The following is a 14,953-nucleotide window of genomic DNA, read 5'->3' as shown; positions in this document are numbered from 1 at the left end:
TGAGTAACTTGATATGGTTAAGCCTTCGAGGGAACGAATTGATTGGTTCAATTCCTCAACAAATGGGAAACATGAGAAAATTGCAAACATTGGGAAATTTTTTCTAATAAAATTAATGGAACCATACCCGAAAGCTTATGCAATATGGAGGTCTTATATAGTAGTAAAATTGAATTGAGTGAAAATCAGCTTTCTGGGGAAATACCAAGTTGTTTAGGGAATCTTTCTTCTTTAAGAGAACTGTTATTTGTGGCTTGAATTAATTCCTTGTATTTTTAGGAAACTCATAGTCCCTATAGGTTTAGGAAAACCCATTGTCCTAATAGATTTGGGAAAGGAAAACCTATAGTCCTTGTCAAATTGGGAAACCTTTCTCTTATATGTTTGGGACCTTTTGGGATCTATATATAGAGGTTGTAGTTGGGAATTCTAAAGATTGTATTGTGCTTTTCTTCTCATTCATAGTGAAAAACTCTCTCTGCTTTTGCCCCGAGGATTAGGCTTACCCGAACCTCGTTAAATCCTTGTGTTGATTTTTCTTCTCTATTTGCTTTGTGTGTGATTGTGTGCTAGTTAACCCACGATATTTCGCAATAATTGGTATCAGAGCAAGGTTCGGGTTTCTACATATTATCTAGGGTTAAGATGTCTTCATCATCTTCAACAAAGTACGAAGTAGAGAAATTTGACGGGGGTTCTAGTTTCAGTCTATGAAAGATTAGGATGAAATCGTCCCTGGTGTTACAAGGGTTATGGAAGGCAATTGATGAGGATTTTCCTGAAGAGATGAAGGAGACAGAGAAGGCAGACCTGAAGGAGAGGGCTTTGAGTGTGATCTTCATGAGCGTTACAAATAGCGTTCTTCAGGAAATTGCTGAAGAAACTTCTGCAGCAACGGCATGGAAGAAGTTGGAAGATCTGTATTCTAAGAAATCGCTAACAAACCGCCTCTACCTGAAAAAGAGGTTATACAATCTCCGTATGAATGAAGGTACACCTGTTAAAACTCACATTGATGAGTTTAATTCAATTATAATGGACCCGAAGAATGTGGATATCAAAATTGAGAGTGAGGATCAACCCTTGATTGTGTTATGTTCTTTACCACCGTCTTATGATACTTTTGCCGATACGCTGCTATATGGGAAGACAATATTTCACTAGAAGATGTTAGTAATGCACGAAAATCTAAAGAGTTGAAAAAGAGCTTTCCAGATAGCAGAATTGAGGGCGAGGGTCTTGTGATTAGAGGAAGAACACAACAAAAGGACTTTAACGGAAAAAAGTCAACCGCCAGATCAAAGTCTAGAGCAAGGAAGCAACACTGTTATGAGTGCGGGGAGCAAGGTCACTACAAGAGAGATTGTCCTAAGCTGAAGGAGAAAAGAAGGAAGCAGAAAATAGATAATTCGGCAAATATTATTGACACTGGCAATATTTCTGATGATAGTGACTATGTAGGGGAAGTCTGTGCTGTGAGTTCTAGTCATGGGCAGAATTCTTGGGTTCTTGATTCTGGTGCTACTTTCCACATGTGTCCACACAAGAATTGGTTTGCAACTTACAAGCAAATGAGTGGGACTGTCTATATGGGAGATGATAATCCATTGTTAGTAGAGGGGGTTGGTAACATCAAATTGAGAATATTCGACGGAATTATCAAAAACATTGAGTGTTGCATGTTCCTCGGATAAAGAGAAATTTGATTTCTCTTTTGACTTTGGATGATCAAGGGAATAAATCTCACTCCGAGAATGGAATACTTAAAGTGTGTAAAGGCTACATGGTACTCATGAAAGGTAAACTACATTCTAAATTGTATCATTTTCAGGCCAGTGTAGTTGAAGGGGAAGCTGCTGTAGCTTCTGGGAAAAGTGATCTGAATTAGTCTCAGTTGTGGCACTTGCGACTTGGACATATGAGTGATAATGGATTGTCTTTGTTGAGTAAGCAGAATTTGCTGAATGGGTACAAAAATCAAGTTTTGAATGTTTGTGAGCATTATGTGTTTGGTAAACAGACAAGGGTAAAGTTCATCAAGAAGGTCGAGCACAAGACTAGAGACAAGTTAGATTATATACACTCTGACTTGGGGGTCCAAACAGAGTTCCCTCCAAGAGTGGTGCCAGGTATTTTATGACTTTGATTGATGATTACTCAAGGATGGTGTGGGTGTATTTTCAGAAAACAAAAGATGAGGCATTTTCGACATTTGTTAAATGGAAGACGATGGTTGAGAGGCAGACGGAAAGAAAAGTTAAGCGTCTTCGAACTGACAATGGGTTGGAATTTTGCAATTCTGAGTTCGATAATTTCTGCAGCAGGGAGGGCATAGTGAGACACCGCACTTGTGTCGGAACACCACAACAAAATGGTGTTGCAGAAGACGCTTTGTGATAGGGCACAAAGCATGCTTTCACACTCATGTGTTAGCAAAGATTTTTTGGCTGAAGCAATCAATACAGCTTGTTATTTGGTCAACAGATCTCCATCCACAGCTATTAAGTTCAAAACTCCTTTTGAGGTATGGTCCGGTTCGCCTGCTGATTATTCAAATTTAAGGATATTTGGTTGTCCTGCTTATGCTCATGTGAGGGATGGAAAACTTGAGCCCAGGGCAAAGAAGTGCATATTTCTAGGGTATGCAACTGGAGTGAAAGGTTATAGGTTGTGGTGCACAGATCAAAAGACTCCAGGGCTAATTATCAGTAGGGATGTAACATTCAATGAATCTGCCTCACTAGACAGTCAGAGGGAGAAGGCAATAGCAGAAACAGATCGTGGTGTCAGTGACCGCATAGAGCTAGAAATTGAATCTCCACTAGCTCAGCCCAGTAGTTCTAAAGTAGAGGAAGTGGAGGAGGTGCAAAATATTGATCAAGATGATAATGTTGATGCACCTGCGCAACAACCCTATAGCATTGCAACAGGCAGAGAGAAGAGAGTGATCAATCCACCACAAAGGTTTGCAAACATAGCTGATGGTAATTTTCTTGGATATGCTAATTTTGTGGAGTTTGCTTTGTCTGTTGCAGAGACCATTGATGTGCTTGAGCCTAATAGCTATAAATAAGCTATTTCTAGTCCAGAAGCAGATCAGTGGGTTGGTGCTATGAATGAGGAGATTGAGTCTCTTCATGAGAATCAGACATGAAGCTTGTTCTATTGCCAAAGAGACATAAGGTACTAGGCTTTAAATGGATTTTCAAAAGAAAAGAGGGCAATCCAGGGGTTGAAATATCAAGGTACAAGGCAAGATTAGTGATAAAGGTTTTACACAGAGGGAGGGGATAGATTACAATGAAGTGCTCTCCAGTGGTAAAGCATAGCTCTATCAGGGTCTTACTGGCTTTGGTGGCTCTTCATGACTTAGAACTAGAGCAGTTAGATGTGAAAACTGCATTCTTGCATGGTGAGTTGGATGAGCAGATTTATATAAGTCAACCTGAGGGATTCATTACTCAGTATAAGAAAAATCATGTTTGCTTGCTTAAGAAATCTTTATATGGTCTGAAACAGTCACCTAGGCAGTGGTATAAAAGATTTGATACATTCATGATTCAAAATGCATTTTCTCGAAGTGCATATGATAGTTGTGTGTATTACAAAAAGCTTGAAGACGGTTCTAGTGTATATTTGTTGTTATATGTGGATGACATGCTTATTATTGCTAAAAGCATGTCACATATTACCCGATTGAAGAAGCAACTAGGTGAGGAGTTTGAGATGAAGGATTTAGGTGCTACATAGAAGATATTGGGGATGGAGATTACTCGAGATAGAAGGTTTGGAAAGCTGATGTTGTCCCAACGGTCCTATATTGAGAAGGTCCTCAAGAGATTTAATATGACAGGTGCTAAATCTGTGTCTGTTCCTTTTGCTTCCCATTTCAAGTTGTCTGCAGACATGTCACCAAAAACAGATGAGGAGATGGAGCAGATGTCTAGTGTTCCATATTCGAGTGTTGTAGGTAGCATTATGTATGCTATGGTTCGCACTCGCCCTGACATTTCACATGTTGTTACTGTTGTGAGTAGATACATGGTGTGTCCTGGTAAAGAACATTGGCAGGCGGTAAAGTGGATCTTGAGATACTTGAAGGGTACTGCAGATGTAGGCTTGACTTTTTACAAAGACAAGTTGAGTGAATCCTTAGTTGGCTATGTCGATTCAGATTATGCAGGGGACTTGGATAAGAAAAGATCTCTGACATGCTATGTTTTTACTCTTTCTGGTAGTGTCATCAGTTGGAAGGCGACTTTGCAGTCTGTCGTTGCTTTGTCTACCACAGAAGCTGAGTATATGGTAATTACGGAAGCAGTTAAAGAGGCTATTTGGCTACAAGGCTTGGTAAGTGATCTTGGACTAGCTCAGAAGAAGACACAAGTTTTTTGTGACAGTCAGACTGCCATTCATCTTACTAAGAATCAGATGTTTCATGAGCGGACGAAGCATATTGAAGTCAGACATCACTTTATTCGAGACATTATATCAAAGGGGGTTGTTAATGTGGAGAAAGTGTCTACGCATGATAATCCAGTTGATATGATGACCAAGGCAGTCCCGGCCAATAAGTTTAGGCATTGCCTAGACTTGATTGGTGTGTGCAGTACTCAATAGAGCCCTTGCGAGGGCTGAGGGCAAGGTAGAGAGACGTTGTTCCTGTTGATGAAGAGAATTCAAGCCAAGGGGAAGATTTGTTATTTGTGGCTTGAATTAATTCCTTGTATTTTTAGGAAACCCATAGTCCCTATAAGTTTAGGAAAACCCATTGTCCTAATAGATTTGGGAAAGGAAAACCTATAGTCCTTGTCAAATTGGAAAACCTTTCTCTTATATGTTTGGGACCTTTTGGGATCTATATATAGGGGTTGTAGTTGGGGATTCTAAAGATTGTATTGTGTTTTTCTTCTCGTTCATAGTGAAAAACTCTCTCTGCTTTTGCCCCGAGGATTAAGCTTAGCCGAACCTCGTTAAATTCTTGTGTTGATTTTTCTTCTCTATTTGCTTTGTGTGTGATTGTGTGCTAGTTAACCCACGATATTTCGCAACAAGAACTTTATTTACATTCAAATGCATTGAGTTCCAATATTCCATCAACTTTTTGGAGTAATAGAGGTAGTATATCAGGTCTGAGTTTGTCCTCCAATTTTCTCAATGGTTCTTTACCTTTAGGAATAGGAAGTTTGAGAAGTCTAAACAATTTAAGTTTATCACGAAATCAACTAAAAGAAATAAAGAGCAGTACAGTGCACAAAGCATCCTACGTTCACGCAGGGTCTGGGGAAGGGCTGTACCCCTAGGGGTGTGATGTAGACAGCCTACACTAATGCAAACATTAGTGACTGTTTTCACAGCTCGAACTCGTAACCTATAAGTCATACGGAGACAACTTTACCGTTGCTCTGAGGCTCTCCTTCAATCAAGAAATCAATTAACTCCAAGCACAATAGGACAACTACATAATTTGGTGAGTCTTTCATTGTCGATGAATGATTTTGAAGGCCGTATACCTAAATCAGTTGGAGACTTGGTTACTCTTGAATACTTGGATCTATCCGGAAATAACCTTTCTGGAATGATCCCTGAGTCTTTGGTGAATCTTCAACTACTCAGCTATCTTAATGTGTCTTTCAATGCACTTATTGGTGAGGTTCCAAACGGAGGGCCTTTTAGAAACTTGACAGCTGAATCTTTCATGGGTAATGCCGAATTGCGTGGACCATCTCAATTCAATGTGGTGGAATGCAGAGTCGATAGCCTAAAAAGAAGAAATAAAAAGAGAAATTTAACTTTTATTCTTACATCAGTTGCAGTAGCGTTAATAGGCATAACCATTTTCATCTTTTGCTTGCTGAAATACCGAAAAGGAAGCAAGCAACATCCCATTCCACGATTTGATAGGTCAACACCATAAGAGGATCTCTTACTACGAAGTTGTTCGAAGGACAAACAATTTTGATGAAGCCAATTTTATTGGCATGGGAGGGCTTGGTTTAGTATACAAAGGAACACTCCTAGATGGAAGTATTGTTGCTGTAAAGGTTTTTAATACAGAAGTACAAGATGCATTTAGAAGGTTTGATTTGGAGTGTGAGATTTTGCGCAACATTCGCCACAGAAATCTTGAGTTCTTCAATTCTTTCATTGAAGATCTTGGCTTGAAGAGATGGGTGTTTGAATTGTCCCTTGATAGAGTTGCTTTAGGTTAAAGGAATTTAGCTTAGTTCTTGAACAAGTTTCGGATAGTAGCTGAACTGCTGGTTCGATTCTTATAGTAGTATACTACTGCGGCTTTCAAAGCAGTAGAATATACTTACAACAATAGAATTGCAAAGGTTAAGACTTATTGCTGTAACATGCTTTGGCTGCTGAGAAACTACATTCTTCAATTCTCTGCTTATTGCTAGTATTTTATCATTGACGTGATAGTGACTAGTAATTCAATGAGTTAATTAATACCCTAAAACCCGCCTAAACTATACAACTTTTGTCACTTGCCTATTTAAACTATCGCCTGTACCCGAAAACATCCTGAACTATATCACCTTCATACCCTCGTCGCTTATGTAATATAATGTGTGTAATAAATTGCCAAAGAGCGTGTGAAAGCGAAAAAAGCCATTAAAATCGCCCACCTGACAGTGTTTAATGGCTAATTAGCCTTTCTTTTTTTAAAATTTATATATTTTTTTATTTTCTCCTCTTTTTCTTTATATTTCACCTTCCTTCCTCATCGTTTTACCTTTCTTCTCCATTTTTTCACCTTTCTTTTCCATTTCTTCATTTGAATCTATCTGAAATTCTCCTCTCTTATCAAAATAGATAAAGTAATTGAGTTTAGAACAAAGATTAATGGAGAAAATCGCTACTGATGTAGCCATTCTCCAATGAGAGCAAAGTCTTCGATGAGAGCAAAGAGAAAATGAGTTTTTAACAATATAATTGACCCACTAATTTTAACCCTAGCCTCTTTTTTTTTATTTTTACCGGTAATTTTTGCAATGATATAAGTACTAAAGAGTATTAAAATCTTAATTATTAAGTCTTTTTTTAATTAAGCTAAGCAAATATCCACGTAGATTGTCACATAAAAAATTTTAAAAATAAGTTGGAGCATGTATTATACGCACCGGTAAGAATGCGACGAGAGGGTTTTATTATGAAGAAGGATATAGATCATAGGGTTTTCGAGAGCATACGATAATTTAAGTAGGCAACTAATAAAGGTAGGCAACTAATAAAGGTCGTATAGTCTAGCTAGATGCTAGGGTATTAACTCTAATTCAATTTGTTCATTGTCGCCACACATAAAATAATTGCACTCAAGATATCTACATAATCACACTCCATAATTTATAGCAATCAAAGACAGAAAAGTAGCATTTCACTTGCATTAAACACAAGATACAGCATACAGACACATTTCCCATTCATCATACTCATAAACATAGAAAACTTAAAGACAGAAGAGCAAAAGATCGCCCACCCTAGATCTCTAACATCGTTATTACACCATACCATCAAACATTAGAACAGAGAACCTCCATTCCCATGTCCACAAAACAGAGTAATAGCTGCTCCATAGCTTCATGCAATTTTAACCTCGATAGTTTTGGGTTTCTTAGGCTCAGGTGGAGGCAACTTCTGGACAGTCACAGTCAAAACTCCATCTTGACAAACAGCAGAAATGGCATCACTATTCGTATTCTCTGGCAGCGTAAACTTCCTCATGAATTTCCCAACCCTTCTCTCCATTCTAATATACTTTGCCCCATCTTTCTCTTCTTCTCTCTTCCTTTCTCCACTGATCAGCAGCACATTGTCATCTTCCACCTGCACTTTAATATCTCCGGATTTCAACCCTGGCATGTCCACAACGAAAACATAGGAATTGGGATACTCTTTCACGTCGGCTGGTGTTGCAGCCATGGCCTTAGCGTCACGTACGTAATTCCTTGATGGGGCATTCACAGACTTGTCGGAATCATCAGCGACGGCGTCCATGAGGTGCTGGAGAGTGTGGAAGAGTGGTGTGTCGATACCCATTAGCCTGAAATCCATCTTCCTCTTCTTGGTTGAATTGGTTCAATTTTGAGATACTTTTGAACGTGGGATTTTGATTTGCTGTATTTGAATTGGGTTTTCGCTTTCGATTGCAGAGAAAGTTGACGGAAGTTGGGGTGATTATATAGAGGAAAGATAGAAGCTTCTGGAAGGAAATAGAAGTACAAGGTTGGATGGTTCTAGGAGCTTTTCTTCTTCACGTTGTACATGTTCTACACTTGTCTAGAACCTTGTTAATTGTTAGATGTAAGGTATAGTCCCCCTCCCCACCCCCACCCCATTTTCCTCTTTTCCGGTCTAAAGGTGTGGTCTCCTATTATTTTTTGTTACTCCTAATTTCTGTTTAAAAAGTAAAATTGGGACTCGCCCGAGGTTCGTCTTGGGGCGGGGCACTCATAAAACGCCCCTAGGCTTATGTGTGGGGCTTAGTTCCGTGAGACTTATGCTTCGGTTATCGGGGCTTACATTCCGAACACGCTTAACGCCCAACGCCCAGCGTACCGGGCTCGCCTAATAAAACTTTATGCAATTGTATGTAACTAACCTTGTAAATCCTCAAATTTTCTTAATAAATCGTTGACTATTCAAAATTACTTTTTTCTTAGGAAAAATGCATAAGTACCCCCCTGACCTATACCCGGATTCCCAACTACACACTTTTTTTTTGCGGGAATCCTATTACCCCCCTAAACTTATTTTAAATGGAATTATTTGCACCCTTAACGCTGATGTGACAGAGTATGTGTATTTCACTCTCCCAAAGGAGAGTGAGAAGTAAGAAAAAATAATTTTCAGATTATTTTTTATTCTTTTTTACCATTTTTTCTTACTTTTTTTTCCTTTTCCTTTTCCTTTCTCTTTTTCTTTGTCTTTTTCTTTTACTTTTTTTTCCGTTTCTTCTCTAATTCCGGCGGATATTCATTCACCGGCGACTTTGTCTAACCGTTTTTCTTCCATTTTTTATTTTCACACACAAATTAAACTCTCAAAAAGATCTATTCATATGCAAAGCAAAATACACTCAGATTTGGGGGGGGGGGGGGGACTTCATCATCGGAAAACCTTCCCACGCCGGAAAAAAATGATGTATTGAAATTTTAACTGGAAAAAGTTTTCTCAACTTATATTCATTTTTATTTCTTTTGCTCTTCCTCCCACACATAAACTATACTTTCAAGAAATTTTTTTATATATATAAAACAAAACACACTTAGATCGGGATAAAAATATCGCCGGAAAAAATGGTATTTGTGAAATTCCGACGACCACCATTTTATGCCGCCGGTGACCAAAACAATAAAAAAGAGAATGAAATAACCAAAAAAAATGAGAATAATAAAAAATAAGAAAAAAGGATAAGAAAAAGAAGAAAGAATAAAAAAAGTACTAAAAATACATGTGGGGCGCGTGTAGCTCACCACTTGCCAAGAGTTTGGTTGTCAGCGTTAAGGGTGCAAATAATTACATTTAAAATAAGTTTAGGGGGGTAATAGGATTCCCGCAAAGAAAAAGTGTGTAGTTGGGAATCCGGGTATAGGTCAGGGGGTACTTATGCATTTTTTCTTTTTCTTAATCATAAATCATTAAGTTGAGAGTATTTTATGTCATAATTAAAATAAAAATTATTGTACGTTATCCACTAAGACTGCTATGATAGTTAATTTTAAATAAATTTTTCATTTAAAAAGTATTTATTTATTAACTTTTGTTATGTCTTTACTATATAATAGTCCATAATTTTTTTATAATTATTTTTCTAAAGATTTTTTTTTTCACGTTTATGAGATACAATATTTGTTGATTTAATAGCTCAGTATTAGCTAGTAACTATTTACAAATAATTAGTTATCATGATATTGTATGGTGAATTATGTGTCACTTTATTAACTTATTAAAATTTAAAAATAAATGATGCTAGAGAATCATATCGAAATTGTGAATTATGTTTTTATATTAATTCTCTTTCAAATAGAAAGCATATTAAATAAAAAGGAGTATTTTCAAAAAAATATCAAATTATAATATCGAAATTCTTTCAAGATTCATTACTCCTCAAGAGATACATATAAGATTTCGTATCGAATACATTACTTTTTGTGACCCGGATTTCCCACCATCGGGAGTCGTGATGGCGCCTACTATCGGAGCTAGGCAAGCCAAGCCTTTTAAACATTCCCTGATTTCACCTCAACAAGAACAATATAAATATAACGAGTCATTTAAATTAAAGCGGAAGTCTCTAAAACACAGATAACTGAAAAACCCAAAATGCGGAAGTTTAACATTTCTCTACCCAAGACTGGTGTCGCTATCTCACGAACTACTAAAGAGTGCTACAAACAAGTCTGAATAAAATTGCATAAGTGTCTGTCTCGGTACAATGAAAACAAACTGAAAACATAGAAAAGGGACTCCGGCCTGCGAACGCCAGCTAGGCTACCTCGTAAGTCCCTGGACTGAAGTCAGCTCCCGATCAATATCCTACTGCTGTGGTCCAAAAGCTACTCCGGTACCGTGATCTGTGCAAAAGAGCACAGAAGTGTAGCATCAGCACAACCGACCCCATGTGCTGGTAAGTGCCTGGCCTAACCCCGGTGAAGTAGTGACGAGGCTAGACAGGACTACCAAATCAACCTGTGCAGTTCAATGTATATATATGCAATACAAGGAAAGAATACAAAAATTAAACAGTTAAGAGGGAGGGGAGCATACTATGGGGGAAAGTACAGTCCGGATATAAAATCAGCAATTTAAGTAAGAAACAGGACAATAAGAATAATTAATGAGAGCAGGAAAAAAAATCAACAGTTGCATGACATCAACCTTCGTGCTTTTACTCTCATTCTCACCAAAAGCAATCAAATAAAATGCACGGCATCACCCTTCGTGCTTTCCCTCACGTAACTCTCATATCATGGCACGGAATGATCCTTCGTGCAATTATAATCAAATCAGAGTACGGAATGTCCCTTCGTGCATAAATATTCAAAACATGGCACGGAATGACCCTTCGTGCAAATATAATCAAAGCATGGCACGGAATGACCCTTCGTGCATTATCACTCTTCCTCACCCAAATAGTAATCACAACAAAACGGGGCGAGGGGATAAACAAATAATAAGAAATGTCCCGGCAAGGGAATTACACAATTAACAGCTAAATTCCGGCAAGGGAGATAATCAATATACTCAAACCATCCCGGCAAGGGATTAATCATATCACTTTCTATTTCTTTCATTGCTTACTCAATAGTCTTTTTATCGTTCGAGCCGACGCCCCAAAGAATTTACAATTCATAATTAGTCCTCATACCCTTCACATTGCATAGAATTCATCAATTAACATGGAAGAGTCATAACAATATCGGAATAAGTACATACAAGGACCCACGGTCATGCTAGACACCGGTGTATAGATACTCGTCACCATGCCTATATGCCGTACTCGATCATTTAGCAATTAGCAAATAATAACACTGTAATCCTATTCCTTCAAGCCAAAGTTAGATCAAACACTTACCTCGGTCCAAAGAATAGCAATCAATCCTCAAATACCGCCTTTCCTCTACAATCCGACTCCGAAATAATGGTATCTAGGCATAATTAATTCAATAATATCAATAAAGACCCAATGGTAACATCCCATAGCCTAGATATGAATTTGCCAAGCATTCTTCCAAAAATACCAAAATTCGACACCGGGCCCACATGGTCCAAACACGAGGCTCGGACCAAAACCTAGTCACTCATAACCCCACGAGTTCAAATATGCAATTTGTTTTAAGATTCGATCCCAAATTGAGGTTGAATCACCCAAAATTCTCAAAACCCTAACTCTACCCAAAACCCCTAATTTCTACTTTGATTTCATATTTTTAGGCCTAGGAATTCATTAATTAATGAAGAAAAAACGAAGGAATTAGGTGGGGAATTACTTACCCAAGTGACCTTAAAGAAGGGAGGCTTCAATGGGGTCCTAAGGCTTGAAGGAGAATGGAGCTCGTGAGAAAAAGTGAAGAAATCCCGTAACTATTCTGTTTTTAGACTTTAAAAATCGCTGAGCAAAAATGCCCTTCGCGTTCGCGGGAAAGGGGCCGCGTTCGCGAAGGGTTAATTCAACTGGTCATCGCGTTTGCGATGAGGAGGCTGCAAACGCGAAAAGAAAGACTGGGGGGGGGGGGGTTCCAGGGAAATGCTCTACGCGAACGCGTGGAGTGACTCGCGAACGCGGTGAGGGAGGAACTGAAGCTATGCGAACGCGGGAATCAGTCCGCGAACGCGAAGAAGGGGACCTGGCCAGCATCGCAATCGCGTAAGGCCGATCGCGAACGCGAAGAACAAATCTGGCCTGCAACAGCTGAAGAAAACCTGCTATATTTCTAAGTGCAAAACCACCCCGAACCACCTCCGGATCACTCCCGAGCCCTCGGGGCTCCTAACCCATCACACACACTAACCCAACAACATCCTACGAACTTAACCGAGCGATCAAATCGCTAAAATAACATCATAAACGAGGAATCAAACCTCAAAATTATCATTTTTCATTCTAACTTCATAAACTTCAAATCATAGATATTTAGGTCCGAAACACGTCAAATGACGTCCGATTTCGACCAAACTTTATAGAAAGTGCTTAACACATATTTAAGACTTGTTCCGGGCGTCGGAACCAAAATACGAGCCCGATACCATAATCTTTTAATAAATTTTTATTTCCATTTTCCTTAATAATTCTAGAAAAACAATTTCACAGAAAAATTCTTTTCCTCGGGTTCTAGACCTCGGATTTCGACTCCGGGCACATGCCCGAGTCCCATATTTTTCTAGGGACCCTTCGGGACCGTTAAATCACGGGTCCGGGTCTGTTTACCAAAAATGTTGACCGAAGTCAACTTTAATCATTTTAAAACTATATTTTGAAATTTTTCACAGAATTTAACATATAATCTTTCCGGCTACGCGCCCGGACTGCGCACGCAAATCGAGGCAAATGAAAATGAGGTTTTCAAGGCCTCGGAAGCACGGGATGAAAGAGAAAACAGGTGATGATCCTTTGGGTCGTCACATTCTCCACCTCTAAAACAACCGTCGTCCTCGAACGGACAAAAGAAAGAAGTACCTGAGTCGGGAAATAGATGAGGATAACGGCTCCGCATATCAGACTCACACTCCCAAGTCGATGCCTCTGGAGGCTGACCTCTCCACCGGACACGCACTGAAGGAAAACTCTTTGACCTCAACTGTCGAACCTGCCGGTCTAGAATAGCTACCGGCTCCTCCTCGTAAGACAGATCCTTGTCCAACTGGACAGTGCTGAAATCTAACACGTGGGCTGGATCACCGTGATACCTCCGAAGCATGGACACACGAAACACTGGATGCACGACTGACAAGCTTGGCGGCAAGGCAAGTCTGTAAGCCACCTCTCCCACACGATCGAGAATCTCAAATGGGCCAATGAACCTAGGGCTAAGCTTGCCCTTCTTCCCAAATCTCATCACGCCCTTCATAGGCGACACTCGGAGCAAGACCCGCTCACCAACCATGAAAGCTACATCTCGAACCTTACGATCCGCATAACTCTTTTGCCGCGACTGGGCCGAACGAAGCCTGTCCTGAATGATCTTGACCTTATCCAAGGCCTCCTGAACTAAATCTATACCCAATAACCGAGCCTCTCCCGGCTCAAACCACCCAACCGGAGACCGACATCGCCTACCATACAACGCCTCATAAGGAGCCATCTGAATGCTGGACTGGTAGCTGTTGTTGTAGGCAAACTCCGCTAAAGGCAAGAACTGATCCCACGACCCTCCAAAGTCTATAACACAAGCTCGGAGCATATCCTCCAATATCTGAATAGTCCGCTCGGACTGTCCGTCCGTCTGAGGATGGAACGTTGTGCTCAACTCAACCCGTGTGCCCAACTCTCGCTGAACTGCTCTCCAGAAGCGCGAGGTAAACTGCGTACCCCGGTCCGAAATGATAGATACCGGCACCCCATGAAGGCGAACAATCTCTCTGATGTAGATCTCAGCTAACCTGTCGGATGAATACGTAGTTGCAACAGGAACAAAATGCGCTGACTTGGTCAGCCTATCAATAATGACCCAAATCGCATCAAACTTCTTCCGGGTCAACGGGAGTCCAGTAACGAAATCCATGGTAATCCTCTCCCACTTCCACTCGGGAAGCTCAATCCTTTGGAACAAACCACAAGGCCTCTGATGCTCATACTTAACCTGCTGACAGTTCAAACATCGAGCCACATATGCAACAATATCTTTCTTCATCCTACGCCACCAATAAAGCTGCCGCAAGTCCTGATACATCTTCGCGGCGCCCGGGTGAATAGAATACCGAGAACTATGGGCCTCCGCTAAGAGCTCTCGAATCGACATTGGGCACACAAACTCGACCCTGCAATCTCAAAACACCATCATCATCTAAGGTCACCTTCGTGGCACCTCCACGCTGCACCGTGTCTCTCAGGACACACAAATGGGGATCATCAAACTGCCGATCACGGATACGCTCCAATAATGAAGAGCGAGCGACCGTGCAGGCTAACACTCTGCTAGGCTCAGAAATATCCAACCTCATTGATTGGCCAAGGCCTGAATATCCAAAGCAAGCGGTCTCTGGCTGACCGGAATATAAGCAAGACTACCCATACTGGCGGACTTCCTACTCAATGCGTCGGCCACCACATTGGCCTTACCCGGGTGGTATAAGATAGTAACATCATAATCCTTCAGCAACTCCAACCACCTTCTCTGCCTCAGATTCAACTCCTTTTGCTTGAACAAGTACTAAAGACTCTTGTGATCGGTGTACACCTCACACGTCACACCATATAGGTAATGCCTATAAATCTTCAAAG

At 40.1% G+C, this 14,953-nt stretch overlaps 1 protein-coding gene across 1 annotated transcript; it reads right to left on the bottom strand.

Annotated features, from left to right (window-relative positions):
- On the bottom strand, positions 7,356-8,178 carry LOC109236218 (17.3 kDa class II heat shock protein-like). Its single transcript, XM_019402414.1, has one exon. It carries the CDS (start codon positions 8,062-8,064, stop codon positions 7,591-7,593), a length of 474 nt encoding a protein of 157 aa, XP_019257959.1. The 5' UTR covers positions 8,065-8,178; the 3' UTR covers positions 7,356-7,590.

Source organism: Nicotiana attenuata, chromosome 12 (assembly GCF_001879085.1).
Source record: "Nicotiana attenuata strain UT chromosome 12, NIATTr2, whole genome shotgun sequence".
Classification (NCBI taxonomy): domain Eukaryota; kingdom Viridiplantae; phylum Streptophyta; class Magnoliopsida; order Solanales; family Solanaceae; genus Nicotiana; species Nicotiana attenuata.
This window is presented reverse-complemented; position numbering and strand designations above follow the sequence as displayed.

Coding starts and splice junctions, on each gene's coding strand:
- LOC109236218 (XM_019402414.1), bottom strand. CDS start 8,064: ATGGATTTCAGGCTAATGGGTATCGACACACCACTCTTCCACACTCTC.